Source organism: Haemaphysalis longicornis, unplaced genomic scaffold, assembly GCF_048455015.1.
Source record: "Haemaphysalis longicornis isolate Haplotype H1 unplaced genomic scaffold, Haemaphysalis longicornis Haplotype H1 scaffold_4, whole genome shotgun sequence".
Taxonomy (NCBI): Eukaryota; Metazoa; Arthropoda; class Arachnida; order Ixodida; family Ixodidae; genus Haemaphysalis; species Haemaphysalis longicornis.
Genome location: NW_027526361.1, coordinates 139,376,028 through 139,393,694, shown reverse-complemented (window position 1 = coordinate 139,393,694; position 17,667 = coordinate 139,376,028). Strand labels below are relative to the sequence as shown.

General features: G+C 44.9%; 1 protein-coding gene across 2 annotated transcripts in view; it reads left to right on the top strand.

Annotated features, from left to right (window-relative positions):
* The window catches only part of LOC144179416 (uncharacterized), a 93,623-nt gene that overhangs the window by 23,128 nt on the left and 52,828 nt on the right, over window positions 1–17,667 (top strand). For both annotated transcript variants that reach the window (XM_077707769.1, XM_077707768.1), the window contains exons 11-17: window positions 1,624–1,707; window positions 3,471–3,602; window positions 8,855–9,037; window positions 10,854–10,942; window positions 12,382–12,465; window positions 13,593–13,693; window positions 15,930–16,118. In XM_077707769.1, coding sequence (XP_077563895.1) covers window positions 1,624–1,707; window positions 3,471–3,602; window positions 8,855–9,037; window positions 10,854–10,942; window positions 12,382–12,465; window positions 13,593–13,693; window positions 15,930–16,118 — 862 coding nt within the window. The remainder of the gene's footprint in view (window positions 1–1,623; window positions 1,708–3,470; window positions 3,603–8,854; window positions 9,038–10,853; window positions 10,943–12,381; window positions 12,466–13,592; window positions 13,694–15,929; window positions 16,119–17,667) is intronic.

Sequence of the window (17,667 nt, the reverse complement as noted above, 5' to 3'; positions counted from 1 at the left end):
CTTAAGCGCACAGGCTAAGGTGAAATTAAAAAAAATGACTTTTTTTTTCTTCGCTTTTCTTGCCTTTTCTTAGAAAGTCATATTTATTGCTCAAAACCGGTTTTTCCATAAGCAAGTAGTGAGGAACCACATCCTCTTTAAGAATGTTCTCCGTGTTTATTGTCATTTTTTTTTTCATCAAGAAACTTCCAGTTCCGGATCAAAATGCTTTTCTGGAATCAACTGTATTAAGAAATTGCTTAGCAACCAATGATGATGATGATATTCAATGATGATAGCAACGCGCGAGCCAGCATTTTGAAATCATTCGGATCAAAACCGGGGCGCAACAGCACCATCAAGTGGCTGAAAGAGGTTGACCACAAGCGAAAATACTTTGCAAACAGAGCTGTGCGATGGTGCGCAAAATAGTCAAGGAAGGACAGACGACCGGCTGAAAAGCAAAAAAAATGTCTTCGACTGTGATTACGAAGCTGGCGCTTTTTAAATAAATGGTTCCAGGGGTGTTTTTGGCAAAAAAGTATTGTTTGTCACCTCTTTTTTTAGTTTAAACTCAATTATCTCAAAACAATGTTTTTTATTACATAGGAACCATTATTTCCTATATCTTCAAGGACAACGAGCAGATTTTTTTTTTCGGTCATCTACATAACTTGTCACACCTACTGCACTAGAATTGAAAATATGCACGCAACCATTTTTTGTTAAACAACTTTTAACACTAAAATAATGCCAAAATTTAGGTACCGTACTAAAAGACAAAAAATCATACAAAATTGAATTTGTGATGGATGTTCGTTATTCTACTACAATGAAAAGAGCACAAAATTTGAAAGTAAATGATGTATGCATTTGTAGATACCTTTATTAGATGCCAAGGAAAAGGTACCTCAAAATGGCCCCAAAAAAATGCATGGGAAGTATAGGGCTTACCCTGTGCCCTTAAAGGGGCCGTAAAGACAAGAATACAAGTTTGGTGCATTGAAACGACTGCTGTTTCCCGATAACAGTAGTGCGAATATTATCGCAAACCTCGAATAAATAAACGGGATATCACAGATAAGATAAAGTGGTGGCGACTCCCCCAACCACTCTGTGGCGATTTCTCTGTGCCATCACACAATCTTCTTTGTGAGATTGGTGGCCACTGACGTAAGTCACTGCCAAAAAAAAAAACATGACCAAGCAGTTGTTCCGTTCGATGGGATCACTTGAATGCCAACGAGCAGGTAACGCTCTGACAGCTATATTTCTAGCGCTGGCCCATGTTTTGTCGCTCCTACTCATAATACTACCGCTCATAGTGCAAAATTTGACAGTTTTGCAGCAACATTCTTTGTGTTCTTTTGGTTAAAAAAAAAAAAGAAACATATTTTTTTGCAGGAACTAGGCTGAGTTAGTTACCGAAGGCTAGTTCTTTAGGAAGTGGTAATTTTGTCTTCCCAGCCCCTTTGAAGATGTTTGCTCTGAGCACTACTTACAGCCCTGGGGATAGTGTCGCTGTCGAATGTGCCTTGCACTGCTCTCTGTGTGTCCGTGGCCTAAGTGGCGATTCTTCCTCTTGAAGTGGTGCTTCCTTGCAGTGAGTCTTGTCTGTTCCGCTTTCTCGTTTGTGCTGTGCAGCCAACCCTGCGCCGCCAGCAGCAGTGCCCAAGCTCACCCAGAGCGGCAAGAAAGTTCCCGCGGGAGGGGTGTCCATGTTTGGAGGTGAGGCTGTGTGCGGTGTCCCCTGGGAGCTTCATTTCTGGTGGAGGGGAAAGAGGAAATGGTCTGTGTGTGTGAGAGAGATTTTGGCATCAGATAATATTGGGTATGCTTGATAAAGCAATATTCTCTCTCTTTAACCCTTTCAACCGTGAATTTTTTCTTTCTATCGAAAAGAGTTTTTATGGTGTGCTTTCTTTGTTATTCCGACTCTATAAGCTTACAAACGAAAAATTAAGCTTGTGATGCAAGCAGTAAGCAACTTACAAGCATGACACCTAATTTGGTCATCAGGCAATTAAAATTTAAAATTATCGCAGAAAAACTTCTTTTGCTTGGTTTCTTAAATTTTGGGGTAGTTATTAAATAAATCGGGCTTAAATTCTTTAATAGGGCTGGTAGTTCGAGTATTTTTAGATTTGCACCCATGTCATGAAACTGGGACTACGGTCCTTGGGGTCACCCTGACGTTAGTCAGGGTGACCCCAAGCCACTGCAGTCACCCTGACTGCAGTGGCTTCCTCTTTCGAGCGTTCAGCTGTAGGAAAAAAATGGACAATGGTGGTATCTATCGAAAGAAGCATCCTTCAAGAGCTATTTCCCAGAAAACTAGCTGTTTTGTGGTTTTGTTCTAAAAGCGGTGGAAGTCTTTTGGTTCATGTTTTAAATATAGGACGGCGGGGCCACAAGGGTTAATGCTTCGCTCTGAGTGATGGACGGATGACTTTTGAAAGCATTGGGCTTCTTAAGAGCCAACCAGTGTGTCTCTTGGCAAACTTTGATAGGTTGGGAAAATCTAGAAGCAGGTGTTCGCCCGTGACCCACTAAGGAAAGTGCTTTTTGGCAACACGTTCCACCAGTTGACTGTGCGTGAAAACCTAACCTGTTACTCGACCCAGAAAGCGGGAGGTTGTCGTCGTAGGTTCATGCAGTGAAACAGGATAGAGCAGTATGGGTCGCCGATTGTACCGTCTAACGCACCAAAGCTTATACAAGGCGCTCCGTAGTGGAGGGCTGCGGACCAGATTTCGAACGTGCGTCGAAAGCACAAACACATGGAGGTTTTCACTTCTCGCTTCCACCAGAAAAGCAGCCACTGCGGCTGGGATCAAATCCACGTGCTTGGGCTCAGCAGCACAACGCCTTAGCCACTGAGCCACTACGGTGGCAGGTAGTATGGATCACAGTTAAAGGAGCACTGACACCAACTTTCGGCGTTAATATTATTGCACAGTTCGTTTCCTTCACTCAACAGAATACCCTGGCTGAAATATGAGCGGCCTGCGACGCGAAGAACATAGTTCAATTGAATCTCATTTATCGCGCCAACGGAGCAGCGCACGGAGTGGCACTCAGCAAATGGACATCAGCGTGACATCACCCCGTGAAGCCAAAAGAAGTGACGTGACAGCGCTCGTCAAAAACTATTCTCAAAAACGATTGGCGAGCGGGCGCAACACCCTCCCAAGCGGGCGCCGATGACGTTCGCACAAAGCGGTGAGGTCAGGCCGGGATTCTGTCATATGCGCCGTTCGGGATGAAAGTGCGGGAATTTGAAAAAAACGATTTTCAGGCCGTTCAATGTAATTAACTATCGCGCGCTGAAGTATTTGAAGTGCTGTTTCAGGTTCGCCAGACCATTCAGCATCGATAAAAGCAATAAAAGTGTAACGTAAAATTTTCGTGTCCGTGCTCCTTCAAGACAGAGGTCAACACAGTGGCTGCCGACTAGTGGCTCATGGGTCTCCGCCTCCCTCCCTCTTCAGGGTCGGCCCTCCCTCCCCTCGTCTCCTCAAAGCGGAAGCCGAGTGAAGTCAAGGAGGACGAGGCAACGGCAGCAGCAGCGGCCCGCGCTCCCAGCCTCTCGTCTGCTAGTGACCGGCTGTCCATGCATTCAGGTGGGTAGTGAATGCAGTGAATGAAAAATCGGTTGTTTTTGGGTATTCAAGGAAATATTTTCTTGCCACATAAAATGATGGATGCTAAAGTGTAAGTTAAGAAATCATAGAGGAAGGATGGGCTCTCCAACAGTAATAATTTAAAACAACAGGTGCATTAGGAATTTTGTCCAGAAATAATGAAAACAAAAAAAAAACGAAGGAAAAAAAATTATTATAACCTCGATGTTATTCTGCTCAGGGTAGACATAAAAACAGTTTGAAATATATGCTTTGAACTAAAACGCTTATAGAATAACACTGCGAATCAGTGGTGTAAGTACAAAAGTTATTTACGTACAAAAATATGAACACGAACATCCGCGCTGGTCTGGAGCACTACGCCAGGGTCAACTCCGGGCCGTCTTTGTGGAGTAAACTCGACTATCTGTGCACATGGCTCCAAGTGGTCTCACCCAAACGAAGTCGACACCCTGCAGATAAGAGCTGTAGCCATTAGAACATGGCTGGATCTGTTTACAACAACACGTGCCCGCGATAGAGCGACCGGAAAAGAAAGTGAAACTCAGCGGCGCACACCGTACTTAAGTCTGACAAATCGAAGTCGTCTTCGTGTCTGTGCTGCTACCATCATGCACAGATTCAAGCTCGCATACATTGGAACCCATCGAAATTTGCTGCTCGCACGAAGCATCGGGGAACGGCGGCGACGCCATAACTGAAACCACGTAAGCTCTTCTCCCCACTGCCAAAGGACATTTAAAAATCCCCCTTGCGGCGGAAAAACGAAACTCAAAACTGAAACTGATAAAATACTTCCTCCTTTACCATTTGAATGGCGTTAGCAGCCCAGAAGCGCTCGGAGAGCGCCAAAATTTGAATTTGTATTCATCGATAGCCTACTATCGATGGGAATAGGCACGGTCATGAAAGTGTTAAGCCTTCGAAAGTGCACGTAGGGGACACATTACATAGTAATTTATTAAAGGGGCCGTGAAGACGAAATGCAAGTTTGTTTCATTTAAGTAAGGGTCTTAAAATTACTGGTCATTTACTGCTCTTAATAAAACAGCTCCTTGTAATTTCTAAGTAAACTCTGTGAAACTTGCCAGTCTTGCTGCATTTTCCCCACTGATTTCAAATATGCCACTACTTTTTTAGTTTGTCAATGAGCTACCAGGATAATTAGAGACGTTTAGCCATTTTCGGAGGAACAATGGATGAAACAGTTTTGGTCACAGAACTGTAATCTTTGTCATTTCCAATACTATGAACCCTGGTGAGTGTGCTATGAGAAGCTGCTTTTTGATGCACCGCTTGGAACCAGTTTTACGGCTCATTAAACTTTGGCGTTTGAAATGGGCATTCGAAATGGTTCCTTGCCATTGGTGCCACCAAGGTTTGTTGGACTGTAAAATTACTTCCAAGTGGTGTATCAACAAACCGCTTCTCTCATTGCACTCACCAGGGTTCATAGTATTGGAAATGACAAAGATTACAGTTCTGTGACCAAAACCGTTTCGTCCATTGTTCCTCCGAAAATGGCTAAACGTCTCTAATTATCCTGGTAGCTCATTGACCAACTGAAAAAAACAGCGGCATATTTGAAATCAGTGGGAAAAAAGCAGCAAGATTGGCAAGTTTCACGGCATTTACTCAGAAATAAAAAGACGTTTCAAGAGCCATGTCCCCCCTTAACCACGCTTTCATAAATTGTGAAAAAATGAAGTATTTGTGCCAGTGTGTGGTTATCGCAGTGTAAGTTGGGAGATTTAGTACTAACTTTTCAATTCTTTAATAAGAAGATGGTTAGTGTTTCTTGTGAAAGATTGAAGAAACTTTCTTTTTTATTTCCTTTGTATTGCATGGTGTTAGAATAGCCCGTTCCTTGATAATACTGCCTATCAAATCCCCCTACAGGGAATGCTGGGTGAGAGAAAGTGCTCCAGAGCATAGCTTTTCTATTCAGCATGCCAATTGGTGCTGTTGTGCTTACCTGAAGCTCACTTGAAATCCTTTGCTTGTTGGTGTGAGTCTTAGTTTGCTGCCAAATTAAGCTGCTGCTACTATATAACGAAGTATATTCGTTGCCGCTCGAGAACGACTGCCAAAGAAGATTGGACTAATCGTGCGCCGTGATTGGTCGAGTGTAAACCTTTTCCAGCTTTCTCCCAAGCTTATGTAGTAATTTGTTGCTTGTCAAATTCACGCAGACCTACATTGCGCAACTTTTTTTTTTTTTTCTTGCACATCGAACGAATTTTGTGGTGGTGGGTTCTGACTGCATGCCCTCAATGTCTCTCACCAATCGGACACTGGCAAATGATTTTGGTGGCCTCAGTTTCGGGGCTTCAGGAATTTACTAAGTCATTGGTCATGACAAATTATGAATCACTTCAGTGACTTATACCCCGGCTACACTAGGGCCGGAATATCATTTTAACCAAATGTCATTTGACTCAAATGGGGTGCTTTGAATGCCATTCAGAATCCGCAGTGCTACACTGCAATTTCGATATCATTTGAAAGCTTTCACAATTGCTCGCCGTGCTGTAGTGGCGCTGTTGTCGCCCCACTCCGTTTTCGTACAATAATGCAACAATCAAATTTAGGAGCAGTCTAAGGCAGTAAAATGATATGAAATTAGAAGAGACACCAGTTTTGACTCTAATGTGGTGGCTGTTTGCATAGTTTTATTTATTTTTTTTGCTACTGATGCACTGGTTTTGAGAGTATGAAAATAAAATACAGTTAAACCTCGATGTAACGAAGTCGGTAAAATTCGTAATTTACTTCGTTACATTGAAATTTCGCTACATTGAAATACGCGGTTATAATGAAGTGTTCATCCCGTGAAGCGTTTCCTGAAAAAGAAAACGTGGCGCGCATACACGGCCGGAGCACTGTTTCTGTTTCTATCGGTGCTTAATCGTCTACGCGGGCATCAGCGTGATCCGCATGGAGCGTTTTCTTCCCGAAAAAACGCGCCCCGCAAGCCACAGGCGCGCTGACGCAGCCGCGGAGACCACCCGCGCGATGCGGGTAGCTCCAGCGACCGATTCTAACCGCTCGCTGAAACGCAACTCGAGGGGCAAACGAGAGGGGTATGCGAGAAAAAAAGCGGATAACGTGGGCGAAATTTTCACTGTAAAACGTCATACGCGCCGCTTACGAGAGCGCCCATCAAATATCCTTCGCGGCGGCCTTATCGTCTAGCCAGCCGGCATCCCCGAGCGCTTCGAAGCTCCCGCCATAAGGTGCGCGCCTCCCCATTGGCGAAACTGGTCAGGCTCCTCCCACTGCTGCGCGCAGCGCGAGTCACTTCCCGCCGCCGGCACGCAATCGCGGACGCCGGTGTGAAAAAAAACGCGCGTGCAAGGCTCATAAAGATTCACAAATGCTTGCTGGGACGACGAAACCCAACAAGCATGAGCGAACTCGAACGAAGTGCAAAGCGGCGGCTTGCGGCGGCGGCGGCAACGCCAGTGGCGATTAGGCTTACCACCGCGGATGATATTTGATGGGCGCTTTCGTAAGCGGCGCGTGTCACGTTTTACAATGAAAATTTCGCCCACGTTATCCGCTTTTTTTCTCGCACACCCCTCTCATATGCCCCTCGAGTTGCGTTTCAGCGAGAGGTTAGAAGCGGTCGCTGGAGCTACCCGCATCGCGCGGGTGGTCTCCGCGGCTGCGTCAGCGCGCCTGTGGCTTGCGGGGCGCGTTTTGCGTTTTTGCAGGGAGAAAACACTGCGTGCGGTTCACGCTGATGCCGATTAAGTCATAGGCGATTAAGCTCCGACAGAAACAGTGCGCCAGCCGTGTATGCACGCCACGCAGTTTGTAGGCAAGGGACTTAATCAAAGACTCCGTGGCTGGCTGCATCCGCGGCATTGGGCGACCCGTGTCGCCGTTCGCGTTTTATTGGGACCCCATTTCGGCGCTTGCGTCTCCCAAAATCTACTTCTACAGCTTAAATATCGTGCCTCGTTCTCCATGAAACTTCGTTACATTGAAATTCCGGCAAACGGGACTTCGTTACACAGAGGGTGAAAATACATGGTGTGCATACACTTGAAGTTACAAAAAATTCCCTGGTTCGTTACATTGAGGGTTTCGTTACATTGAAGTTCGTTACATCGAGGTTTAACTGTACGTTGATTTCATATTTTAAGTAAATGAACAGTGAACAAAGTTCCACAAACAAAAATATTTTGTTTGTTTTACGTACGGAAGTATTATATTTCTTATTGCCGATCGAAGACGCCGCGTGCGTGTGCTAGAAATGGCATTTGAAGTCCCAAATGTCTCTCTCGGTGCTCATTTGGCTCGGATGCCATTTGAGCCGAATGGCATTTCAAAACCCAGTGTAGCAGCACAACTTGGCATTTGAGTCAGATGACATTTGGTTCAAATGACATTCGGACGTTAGTGTAGCGGGGGTATAAATTGGTTATTGAAAAAGAAGAAATGTTTCAGAATGGGTAACATTGGCTGGCTTGTATCTTTAAAATAAATGTTGTGTTAAATGATAGGTTTCTTTCTTTTTGACACTTCAAGGAGGTACAGTGAAAATAAACCAAGAAAATAAGAAAATAAAATAAACCTGCCATAATAAACCAAGAATAAAATGAGATAAACCTCTGTCTATTGGTGTTTTGCATTTGACTGGTATGCCAGCTTTCATTAAAAATGTGGGTGCTGTGCAAATTTCCGGGTTTTTGAAATGTAACATGATTGTGGAACTTGCTTCTATGGTTATAGAGTTTAGGGGTGTTGGCGGATTACTTATCTTTCTTTTGGCGCACACTAATGATCCCCCCAGGTGTTCAAAATTCATCTGAAGGGCTTAGGACTAATTTTGGCCACCTGGGGATCTTCAACATTAATCCGGATCCCTTCACTACAGCGCGGCTCATAGGCCAGATGTAGCTTCGGATTACATTTCTTGCACCGTACAGGGAGCTAAACAAAACCGTTCTGCCGAGCTAGGCATCGCTGCATGGCTGCTTATCTAGAGTGTTTATGCGCAACCAGGCTTGTCTTGCCCGAACATCCTGTCGCGTTGCCTCTCCTCTAAACATCCCCGCTTGACGTGTAAGACTCGTCTGCCTGACAGCCAGCCTATTGTAACTGAGTGGGCAAGGCCACAGACCACTGTCTTTAGAGCCTGCTCTTCAGGGGCCGACTGAGCGGCTGATGTTTTGTCAAATTTTCGGGAACACAAAGTAAACCCGTGGGCGTGATGTTTCCAGATGAAGATGAAGACTCGCTGTTTAGGGAAGCCAAGAAGGAACAGCCATCTTCGAAGGCTCCGGTGAGCAGTGCGCACAAAGTTGCAACCGCAGTGCCATCGAGGGCAAAGGTGGAGGACATCTTCAAGGATGATGATGATGATGACGGCGCGTTTGCACTGCCCAAGACAACCACCAGTCAGCGTGAGTTTTGTTCTTCAGCGCACTTTGAGTCCTGAAGTGCTTGGGTAATGGCAGCCTCTTTTTTTGTCCTGAATGCATTACTTACGCGGGCATTTTTTGGTAAACCTTTGGCTGCCCTAGAAACGAGTCATTATTGGCAAGTGCAATAATTATACTCTGATCAGTGGTGCAGTGGGAAGGCATGCTAGCCAGCCCGGACCCCGGCGATCAGCTTCGGCTGGTTGAAAGGGCCCGCCTGGCAGCGACCGCCCAGGGACTTCTGGACTGAGAAGACCCCCCATTGTCACTACTACAAAGACTAATATTGAAATAAAGTTTATTCCTCCTCCTCCTCCTGATCAGTGGAGGTAACTCTGCAGAAGTATCAGGAAGAAATGTTGCGTGGCTAGTTATACATGGACAATCTGTTGGGTCATAATCGTTTCATGTGTAGAAAAATGTTTTTAGATGAATTTGGCTGAGACTGCAGTGTTTTTGACCAAATGTTGATGACAGTAAGTTGGGTTCCTTTGCGAATTGAGTGCTGTCTGCGAACTGTTGTTTTTTAGCGTTCGAAGCAATGGCATTGCTTTGTTCTGATGCCGTGGGGCCCAAGATTGAGAACGCGTTTGATTACGCGTCAAGCGGGCTGAAATGTGAAGTGGCTGATGTCTGGTCGCGTGGGTAGATGGAGGCAACACAAATAAGAAACGCATCTGCGGAACACAGTCGTCGTACTGTCATTTCCGTCGAACAGATTTTCTCTTATGCTGATCATTAATTTAGCCATGCTTTAAAGCTGGAGTTTATTAGGAGCCTGTCATTCACTGCACTCCATGTTAGGGTATCTTACTCTTGGGCGACAAATGCCCAAAAATATGCATGCCTAACTGACTTCAGTATATACATACCTTCACACCACATTCATGTCACCATTTTTGATGCTCCTTGCCCTTGTTGGCCTTCTGCCATTAAGGGGGACACTGGTCTTAAAACAACTCGTTAATTTTCAAGCAAACTTCCTGAAACTTGTCAGTCTTGGTGCTTTTTTTCCCACTGATTTCAGATATGCCATTATTTTTTTCAGTTGATCAATTAGTTCCCAAATAATTAGAGATAATTAGCCATTTTTGGAGGAACAATAGACAAAAAAGTGTTGGTCATAAAACTGTAATCCTTATATTTTCCAATTCTATGAACCCTGGTGAATGCAATAAGAGAATTGTGTTTTTGATGCATTGCTTAAAACTAATTTTACAGCTCATTCAACTTTGGTGGCACCAGTGGCAAGGAACCATTTTGGATTCCCATTTCAAACACCAAAGTTGAATGAGCTGTAAAATTAGTTTTAAGCAATGCATCAAAAACACAATTCTCTTATTGCATTCACCAGGGTTCATAGAATTGGAAAATATAAGGATTACAGTTTTATGACCAACACTTTTTCGTCTATTGTTCCTCCGAAAATGGCTAATTATCTCTAATTATTTGGGAACCAATTGATCAACTGAAAAAAATAATGGCATATTTGAAATCAATCGAGAAAGAAGAAGCAGAACTGATAAGTTTCACAGAGTTTACTTAAAAATTAAAGCTGTTTTAAGAGCAGCGTCCCCCCTTAAAGCTGGAGCTTATTAGGAGCCTGTCAGTCACTGCACTCCATTTTTGACTCTCTTTGCCCTTGTTGGCCTTGTGTTATTAAAACCTGAAATTATCATCACTATTAAAACAGTGTTTGCTAATTGGCGTTCTGTCTGATATGGGAAGAAACTTGCAGCCAGTCACAGAGTAGCCTCTTGTTTGTAACGTGCTCAGTTTTTCTTGCCTTGTGTTTCAGCCCCACGCAAGCCAGCGGTTGCCGCTGGGGGCCTGTTTGGAAGTGATGATGATGATGAGGATGATTTGTGGGCACCGACGCCAGGGAGGGTGTGTATGCCTCTACATCCTATTCGATTTTGTGTGACTCACGCTTCCTTCTATGCCACTAAGTAGTCTGAATGCCATTGCAAATTAAGGGCTGTGGTTTGGACGAGTGTGTGAACATAAATGTGCACTTTACTGACTTGGTACTATACTCGGGGACAACTTTCTGTGGCAATGGAGCGAAAGCTACGGGGGAGGGGACGCTAACTGCGCTGTGTTGCTGCGCCAAAGTAGTTCCCAATAAACTGGTTTCGCTTTCAGTTTCGGCGTGACAAATACGCATTTGATACAGTTGATTTCTTCACACGAGCTGTGTAGTTGAGTGTGCTGAACCATGATCACCGAGCACGCAGGCATATTGCCGCCTCCTTCCACACGCTTCATTTGTTTGTAAACTCGAGCCAACGCTTTGACTGGACACGGCCGCTCGGGACGGCAGAACTCGGACCAACCGTGGACTCTGTATCGTTGAGAAGAGAAGTGAATTTTGTAAGCGCTGCGGTTGTGACAGAATGCGCCGATTTAGAAACACTTGCATGCGCACATGCTTACACACACGTTCGCTTGCTTACGCCGGCAAATTGGCTAACCGAACGAATTGCAGAAACGGGAGTTCCAGTTGCATCAGTCTCACTTGGGCGTACACTTTGCAAACCACTCGCTTCGTTGGTTTCGACAGCGAAGCTTCTTACAAATCCTATGTGGTGAATGGAGCTGCGTTAAACGTAAAAAAAAATGCCATGTTTTTTTGTTGTTGTTTTCGGAAGGGAACTACTGCAATGCCAGCGGCAACAGCTGCAACCAAGAAAATCCGAAAATGGAAAAAAAGATGCTCTCTGTTGCGCATATTCTGGATAGCAATATGGCGGCATTATCAATCCAAGTCTAAAGCATACGAACTATATATTCTTGAATAGCTGAGGTTACCGCCAGCCAATTAATTTTGTTAAAAACTAATTCCAGGTGCGCAGCGAAAAGTTGTTGTTGGGCTTGTAGCCTTGACTGCACTGCCACAGAAGGGTGTCCCCGAGTGTAGCTGTAAGAGGTCTAGCTGAGAGCAAGACTTAACTGCATTGTTTTGTGCCATTGTTATGCACTACTGTCGTGAATCGGATGCTTAGCGTTTAGTGGTCGATCGTTGTCGTTTCAACTGTAAGTGAGCGGTTGGGCAGTTGTGACTGAACGCGACAGGGTTCACTACCGGTGCTAGCGAATTAAAAAGACTTTGAGTGACTGTTTGGATGCGTTACACTTCCAGTGCAATTCGTTTGAGGGGCTGATCTTCTATCGCATCATATGGGATAACGTAAAGCATTTGTTTGAAAAAAGTAGAAAGCACGTCAACAGGGAATGAAGGGAAGAACGATTTGTGGGCGGGTGTTAGGAATGGCGAGGTATAAAGGTTCTGAGTCGCTCGTTTCCTTGTTCGTGCGGGTATGCAGAAAGTGAGCAAGCCAGAAAACAGCGCGCCTCCCAGTCAGCCGCCTCCTCCAGCAGCCTCTACATTCCGGGACCCATACCGAGAGGTAAGTGTGTGCTTTAGTGCGAGGCTGTGGGTTTGTCATGGTATTTGGTTCAACAGCCCAACTTAGATGAGGACAAACGAAGAAGATGTCTTCTTTGCTTGCTGCTTAAAGAAAAGAACGCTGGAAACGAGACATAAATTGGAAGAAAGACAGCACACGTGCGTTCCATCTCGTTCGGAGCTTGCTGCTATGGCTGAAAGCAGGGAGGAGGATGATAGAAGGAGTTTGAGAGGAAAAAGATTGCAGACTTCTCTAGGATTTGCTCGACGCAGACCTAAGAATCAAGGGACGTTCTCCTATTTGCAGTGCGACCTTTTTTTGCGCTCCGTGCGCTTAAAAAATGGTTGGGGAAGTAGGGCACGTTATTTGCCGCTTCACGCCCACCACGCTTTGCAAGCTTCTTAATTGAAATCATGCGAGTGCAGCTGCCATTTAAGTGTGTTTCCCCCCCCCCCCAAAAAAAAAACAACTGGCCTCAGTCAAGAGCTCACAGAAAGTGCATTTCTGTGGTCAGACGGTTTTAAGTGCAGAGCACTTTAGGGGCTCACCATATCGTAGCCCGCTCACTGGACCCAAATAGAACCACACGGTGTTCCGTCGTCGTGGCGAAACCCAGAGGCTACGAAAGCCAAGCAGTGTATATAGTCATAAGCGTTTGAAACTCTTGAAGCACTGACACTTGTTGCACATCTCGCCGTTGTTTAGCGCAAAAAAAACTGCAGGTACACTTGAGGCAAAATATACGTAAATAACTGGCAGCCCCTGCTTCCATTTAGTTAGGAATTCTCGTCTGGTTGGTTTCCACGACAGAGTGCGAAAAAAGTGGCAGTGCAATGCCAGATTGTGTGGGAGGAAAAGCAAGCACAAAAATAACAGAACTCCGGGAGGCGAAGTTTCAGGCAGGGGGCGCGCGAGCACTGCGAAGGCGGGAAATTTGAACTGCATTGGGTGGTAGCAGTGAGCGGATAGCGGCGCTACAGCCCATTATGGAGAATCACTGCTCTGCACTTCCGACAGCTTTCACGTTGAGTGGAACGGCTTTAACTTTTTTTTGTTTTTTAATTCTCCCGTTGTTAACAAAGTTCGTTTACTGCAGTGTGTCTGCCGTTCTGCTTTTCCCTCTCCAGGAGCCGCCACCCCTGCCAAAGGCAGAAGACAAGCCGAAGCCAAAGACAGCTGGGGGCCTCTTCGATGACGACGATGACGATTTCCTCTTCTCTGCTCCCAGGTGAGTGACAGTTTGTTCTCTGGTCTGTGTGACAAACGTGCACTGAGGGCGGGTCTGCGTTGAAGTGCAGGAGAAGGACAACGCAGGACAAAAAGCATGTGCTTTTTGCCCTTCGTTCATTAGGTGTGCCTTCTCTTTGTCTTCCGTGTTTTACTTGGTGTGTACCGAGGATTGGGTTGAACCAGCAGACCTCACTTCTCCTTGAACTGTTCCTTCAGTTTTCAAGTTTGTTACTTATCATCGTCATCGTTAATCTAAGAAATTGTATGCTGCCCAGCATACTTGGACTCATTGTAGAGCTCAACGCTACGTTCAAAACATACATACCTTCGCACACTAGTGGCAGAGTATGTTTTATTTTTTGTGTATTTTTAAAGCCAAAGGGCATTGAGTTCTTTTGTCAGGGAAGTAGTTTGACACCTTACTTTCTACTTCATTATCTTGCTTACGATGCTGTTCTGTCTGCTTATTATGCAGATGTTTGCTTCACATGCTTGCATATTGGCAAATGTGGACCTTGTGTCTGAAGCATCCTAAATGTTGTACAAACTCGATTTATGCATTGTCGCGACTTTCATACAGGAGGCTCCTTTTTTTAACCTTATGCATTTTGAAAGTGATGTGAAATTCAGAATTTCTGCCTTGATTTGAGCCTCTTGTGTACATGACATTGCTTGAGGCAAACATGTTTTTATGACACATTTATGACCACCTTAAGGACCTTTGTGAACTCTGATCGTTTTCCTATAAATTTATTTTTGCAGGTGTTCTGTTGATGTTTAGAAAATACGAAAAAAATTCAGTAATCAGCTGAGTGTGTCTTGTATGCATGCTTTGCCAGTTCTAGCTTGTTTTTGTGAGCAGAGGATTATGAAAACTGATATTTCAATCATTTCAGGGAAGAGAGGGCCATTTGCTCCACTCTTTTTAATTGTGTTTTTGTTTCTATTTTGAGTTTCCTTGGCATTTATTCGTGCAAAGTATTCATACACAATATTCAGAAGTACCTAGTCTCAACTATTGCTCAAGGGGATTTATTGGGTGCGCGAGGTATTTGAGAACAGAGTGTTCGCGTCAGGCACAACAGAATATCTCCAGCAAAATCGGACATATTTTCACCAAACTTTGCGAAGTACTTCTCTTATGGTTTGTTTCCTTAAGTACTCAATGTACTCGCCATCGGCCGCAATAAGCGATTCGATTCAGCTTCGCAAACGGCTCCATGCACGGATCAGATGCTCCTAAGAGATGTTAGCCATTGGGTTAGAAATGGTGGCCTTTAGCGAGTCTTTTGTATTATGCGGTCCTTTGTTGGGCTCTCTCTCAACGAAGCCCCAGACATAGTAGTCGAGTGGATTTAAATCTGGAGAACTAGGAGCCACAAGTTGGGAGTGACGGGGTCGCAGAAGTTGTCAGCTATGCCACTATTCGGTGACGCAGGCAGTGTGGGCAGGAGCCGAATCTTGCTGAGAGACATATGGTCTTCTTTTCAAAACACTCTCTATCCATGGCTTTCCAACGGTGGCAAGCACATCCACGTAACCGGCAGCATTAACATGGAGTCCCGCAAAAAAAGTGCGGCTGCATGATGTCACCTTCATTGCGGACAACGGATAACGCCACCGCCGGAGAAATTAAGGGGTTCCGACAATGTCTGACCGCTGACGGGACTTTTTCCTTTTCGCCACAGATGCTACGTCCATCCCACAACACATACCATATTTATTCGAATCTAAGCCGATAGTTTTTTTAAATACTGATATATCAAACTCCAGGGTGGGCTTGGATTCGAGGATTTTGAAACACGCGCCTTTTTGTTCGGCCTACATTCGAGGTAAGTTTTTTTTTTTCTTTTTTTTCTTGGCTTCAGACTTTCGGGGGTCGGCTTAGAATCGGGATTGGCCTAGATTCGAATAAATACGGTAGGCTCTGTCTGCACCTTGTAAACGAACGACTTCGCTACGTTCAGAAAGGCAGCGATTTCCAATTAGCTGTGGGGTGCGGCCAGGGTGACGGGGACTGCATGGCGTTTCATTTCCTGCTTTAATTTGTACACTTTCACCTTTGAAGAAACTGTGCAGTAGGAATTATAAGGGGTCGACGAACAAGCAGCCGCACGCCTAGATATATATGATGAGGCTTATGGTGTGTATGACGGTAAGGAATAGCGTTCGCAAATACCTCGGGCACCCGATATGTGCAATTGGAATAATTGGATTTCTTTTCTCGATACAAGTGCTCCGGCGAAGACTGAGAGCAAGCCAACCAAGTCGTTCCTGTTTGACGACGACGAAGACATTTTTGCGAGCATCAGCAGTGCAAAGCCGTCGGCAGGCAAGACTTTGAGCGGGGTGGAAGACAAGCCGAAACTTGACCTGTTTGGAGACGGCTCGGCTATCGGGAGTGCGTCGACTGCAAATAGAGGGTGAGTCGTTTTTGTGGTGCCTTGAATCTACCCTGCTAAAGGGGCCGTGAAGACAAAATAGGAGTTTGGTTCATTTAAGGGGGGACACTGGTCTTAAAAGAACTTTTAATTTTCAGGCAAACTCTGTGAAACTTGTCAGTCTTGCTGTTTTTCTTCCCACTGATTTCAAATATGCCATTATTTTTTCAGCTGGTCAATTAGTTCCCAAGATAATGAGAGATAATTAGCTATTTTTGGAGGAACATTAGACAGAGCAGTGTTGGTCATAAAACTGTAATCTCGATGTTTTCCAATACTACGAACCCTGGTGAGTGCAATAAGAGAATCAGCTTTTTTGATGCACCACTTGGAACTAGTTTTACAGCTCGTTAAACTTTGGTGGTAACAGTGGCAGGGAACCATTTTGAATTCCCATTTCAAACACCAAAGTTTACTGAGCTGTAAAACTAGTTCCAAGCGGTGCATCAAAAAACTGATCCTCTTATTGCATTCACCATGGTTCGTAGTACATTGGAAAACACCGAGATTACAGTTTTATGACCAACACTGCTCTGTCTAATGTTCCTCCAAAAATGGCTAATTATCTTCAATCTTGGGAACTAATTGAGCAGTTGAAAAAATAATGCCATATTCGAAATCAGTGGTAAGAAAAACAGCAAGTCTGACAAGTTTTCACAAAGTTTAGTTGAAAATTAAAAGAACTTGTTTTAAGACCAGTGTCCCCCTTTAAGAGACTGCTTTGTTCCAATAACAGGGACACCAATTTTGTCGCAAACTTTAAACAAACAATCGAAATATAAACAAAAACGTAATAAGCAGTGGTGGGTCTCCAGCTACTTTCTGTTGATTTCTCTATGACATCACGGAACCTGGTCTGTGGTGCTATTGACGCCCTCCAGCCTGAGCCACCTCCAAGACGCATCACTGGGCAACTGTAGTTGGGCGTCTCTAGTTCCATTTGATCCTATCACTCTAATGCTAACGTGCACTTAACTCGCTGACGACTGCGGTTTCGGTGCTGGCCCCTATTACGTCACTCCCGCTCGTAATACATCGCAGTAACGGGAAATTTTAGATGTTTCTCAATGCCTCTTCTGTTCTTTTCGGTTAAAAATGTCTTTTGGGGCTGGAATGTAGCTGGGTAAGTTTCACCAAACTAGCTCTTGCGAATTTAACAAAGTTTGTTTTGCCTTCATGGTTGCTTTTCTTGGAAACCCGAAGAAGAAAAAGAGAAAGAAAGAAACCTCATTGGATTATGCACCTTGTAGAGGGGAAAGGAGAAAGTTGGATAGGGGAGGAGGTGCAGAAGTGAATTGGAAGGAGAGGATGCAGAGGTGGAGTGTGAGGGATCGTTAGAGGGGGGAAGTGGGAGGCTTGAACAGAAGAGGACTGTGCAGGAGGGAGTGGGAATCAGGGCAGGGGATATGGGGGTAGGAAAGAATAATGGGAGATGTTGAAGAAGGCAGTAAGAGAACGGAGGGTTGAAGAGGAGGAGAGCAAGATGGGAAGGGGGAGAGGCAGCGGTGGTTAAGGTGGAGGGTGGAGGACT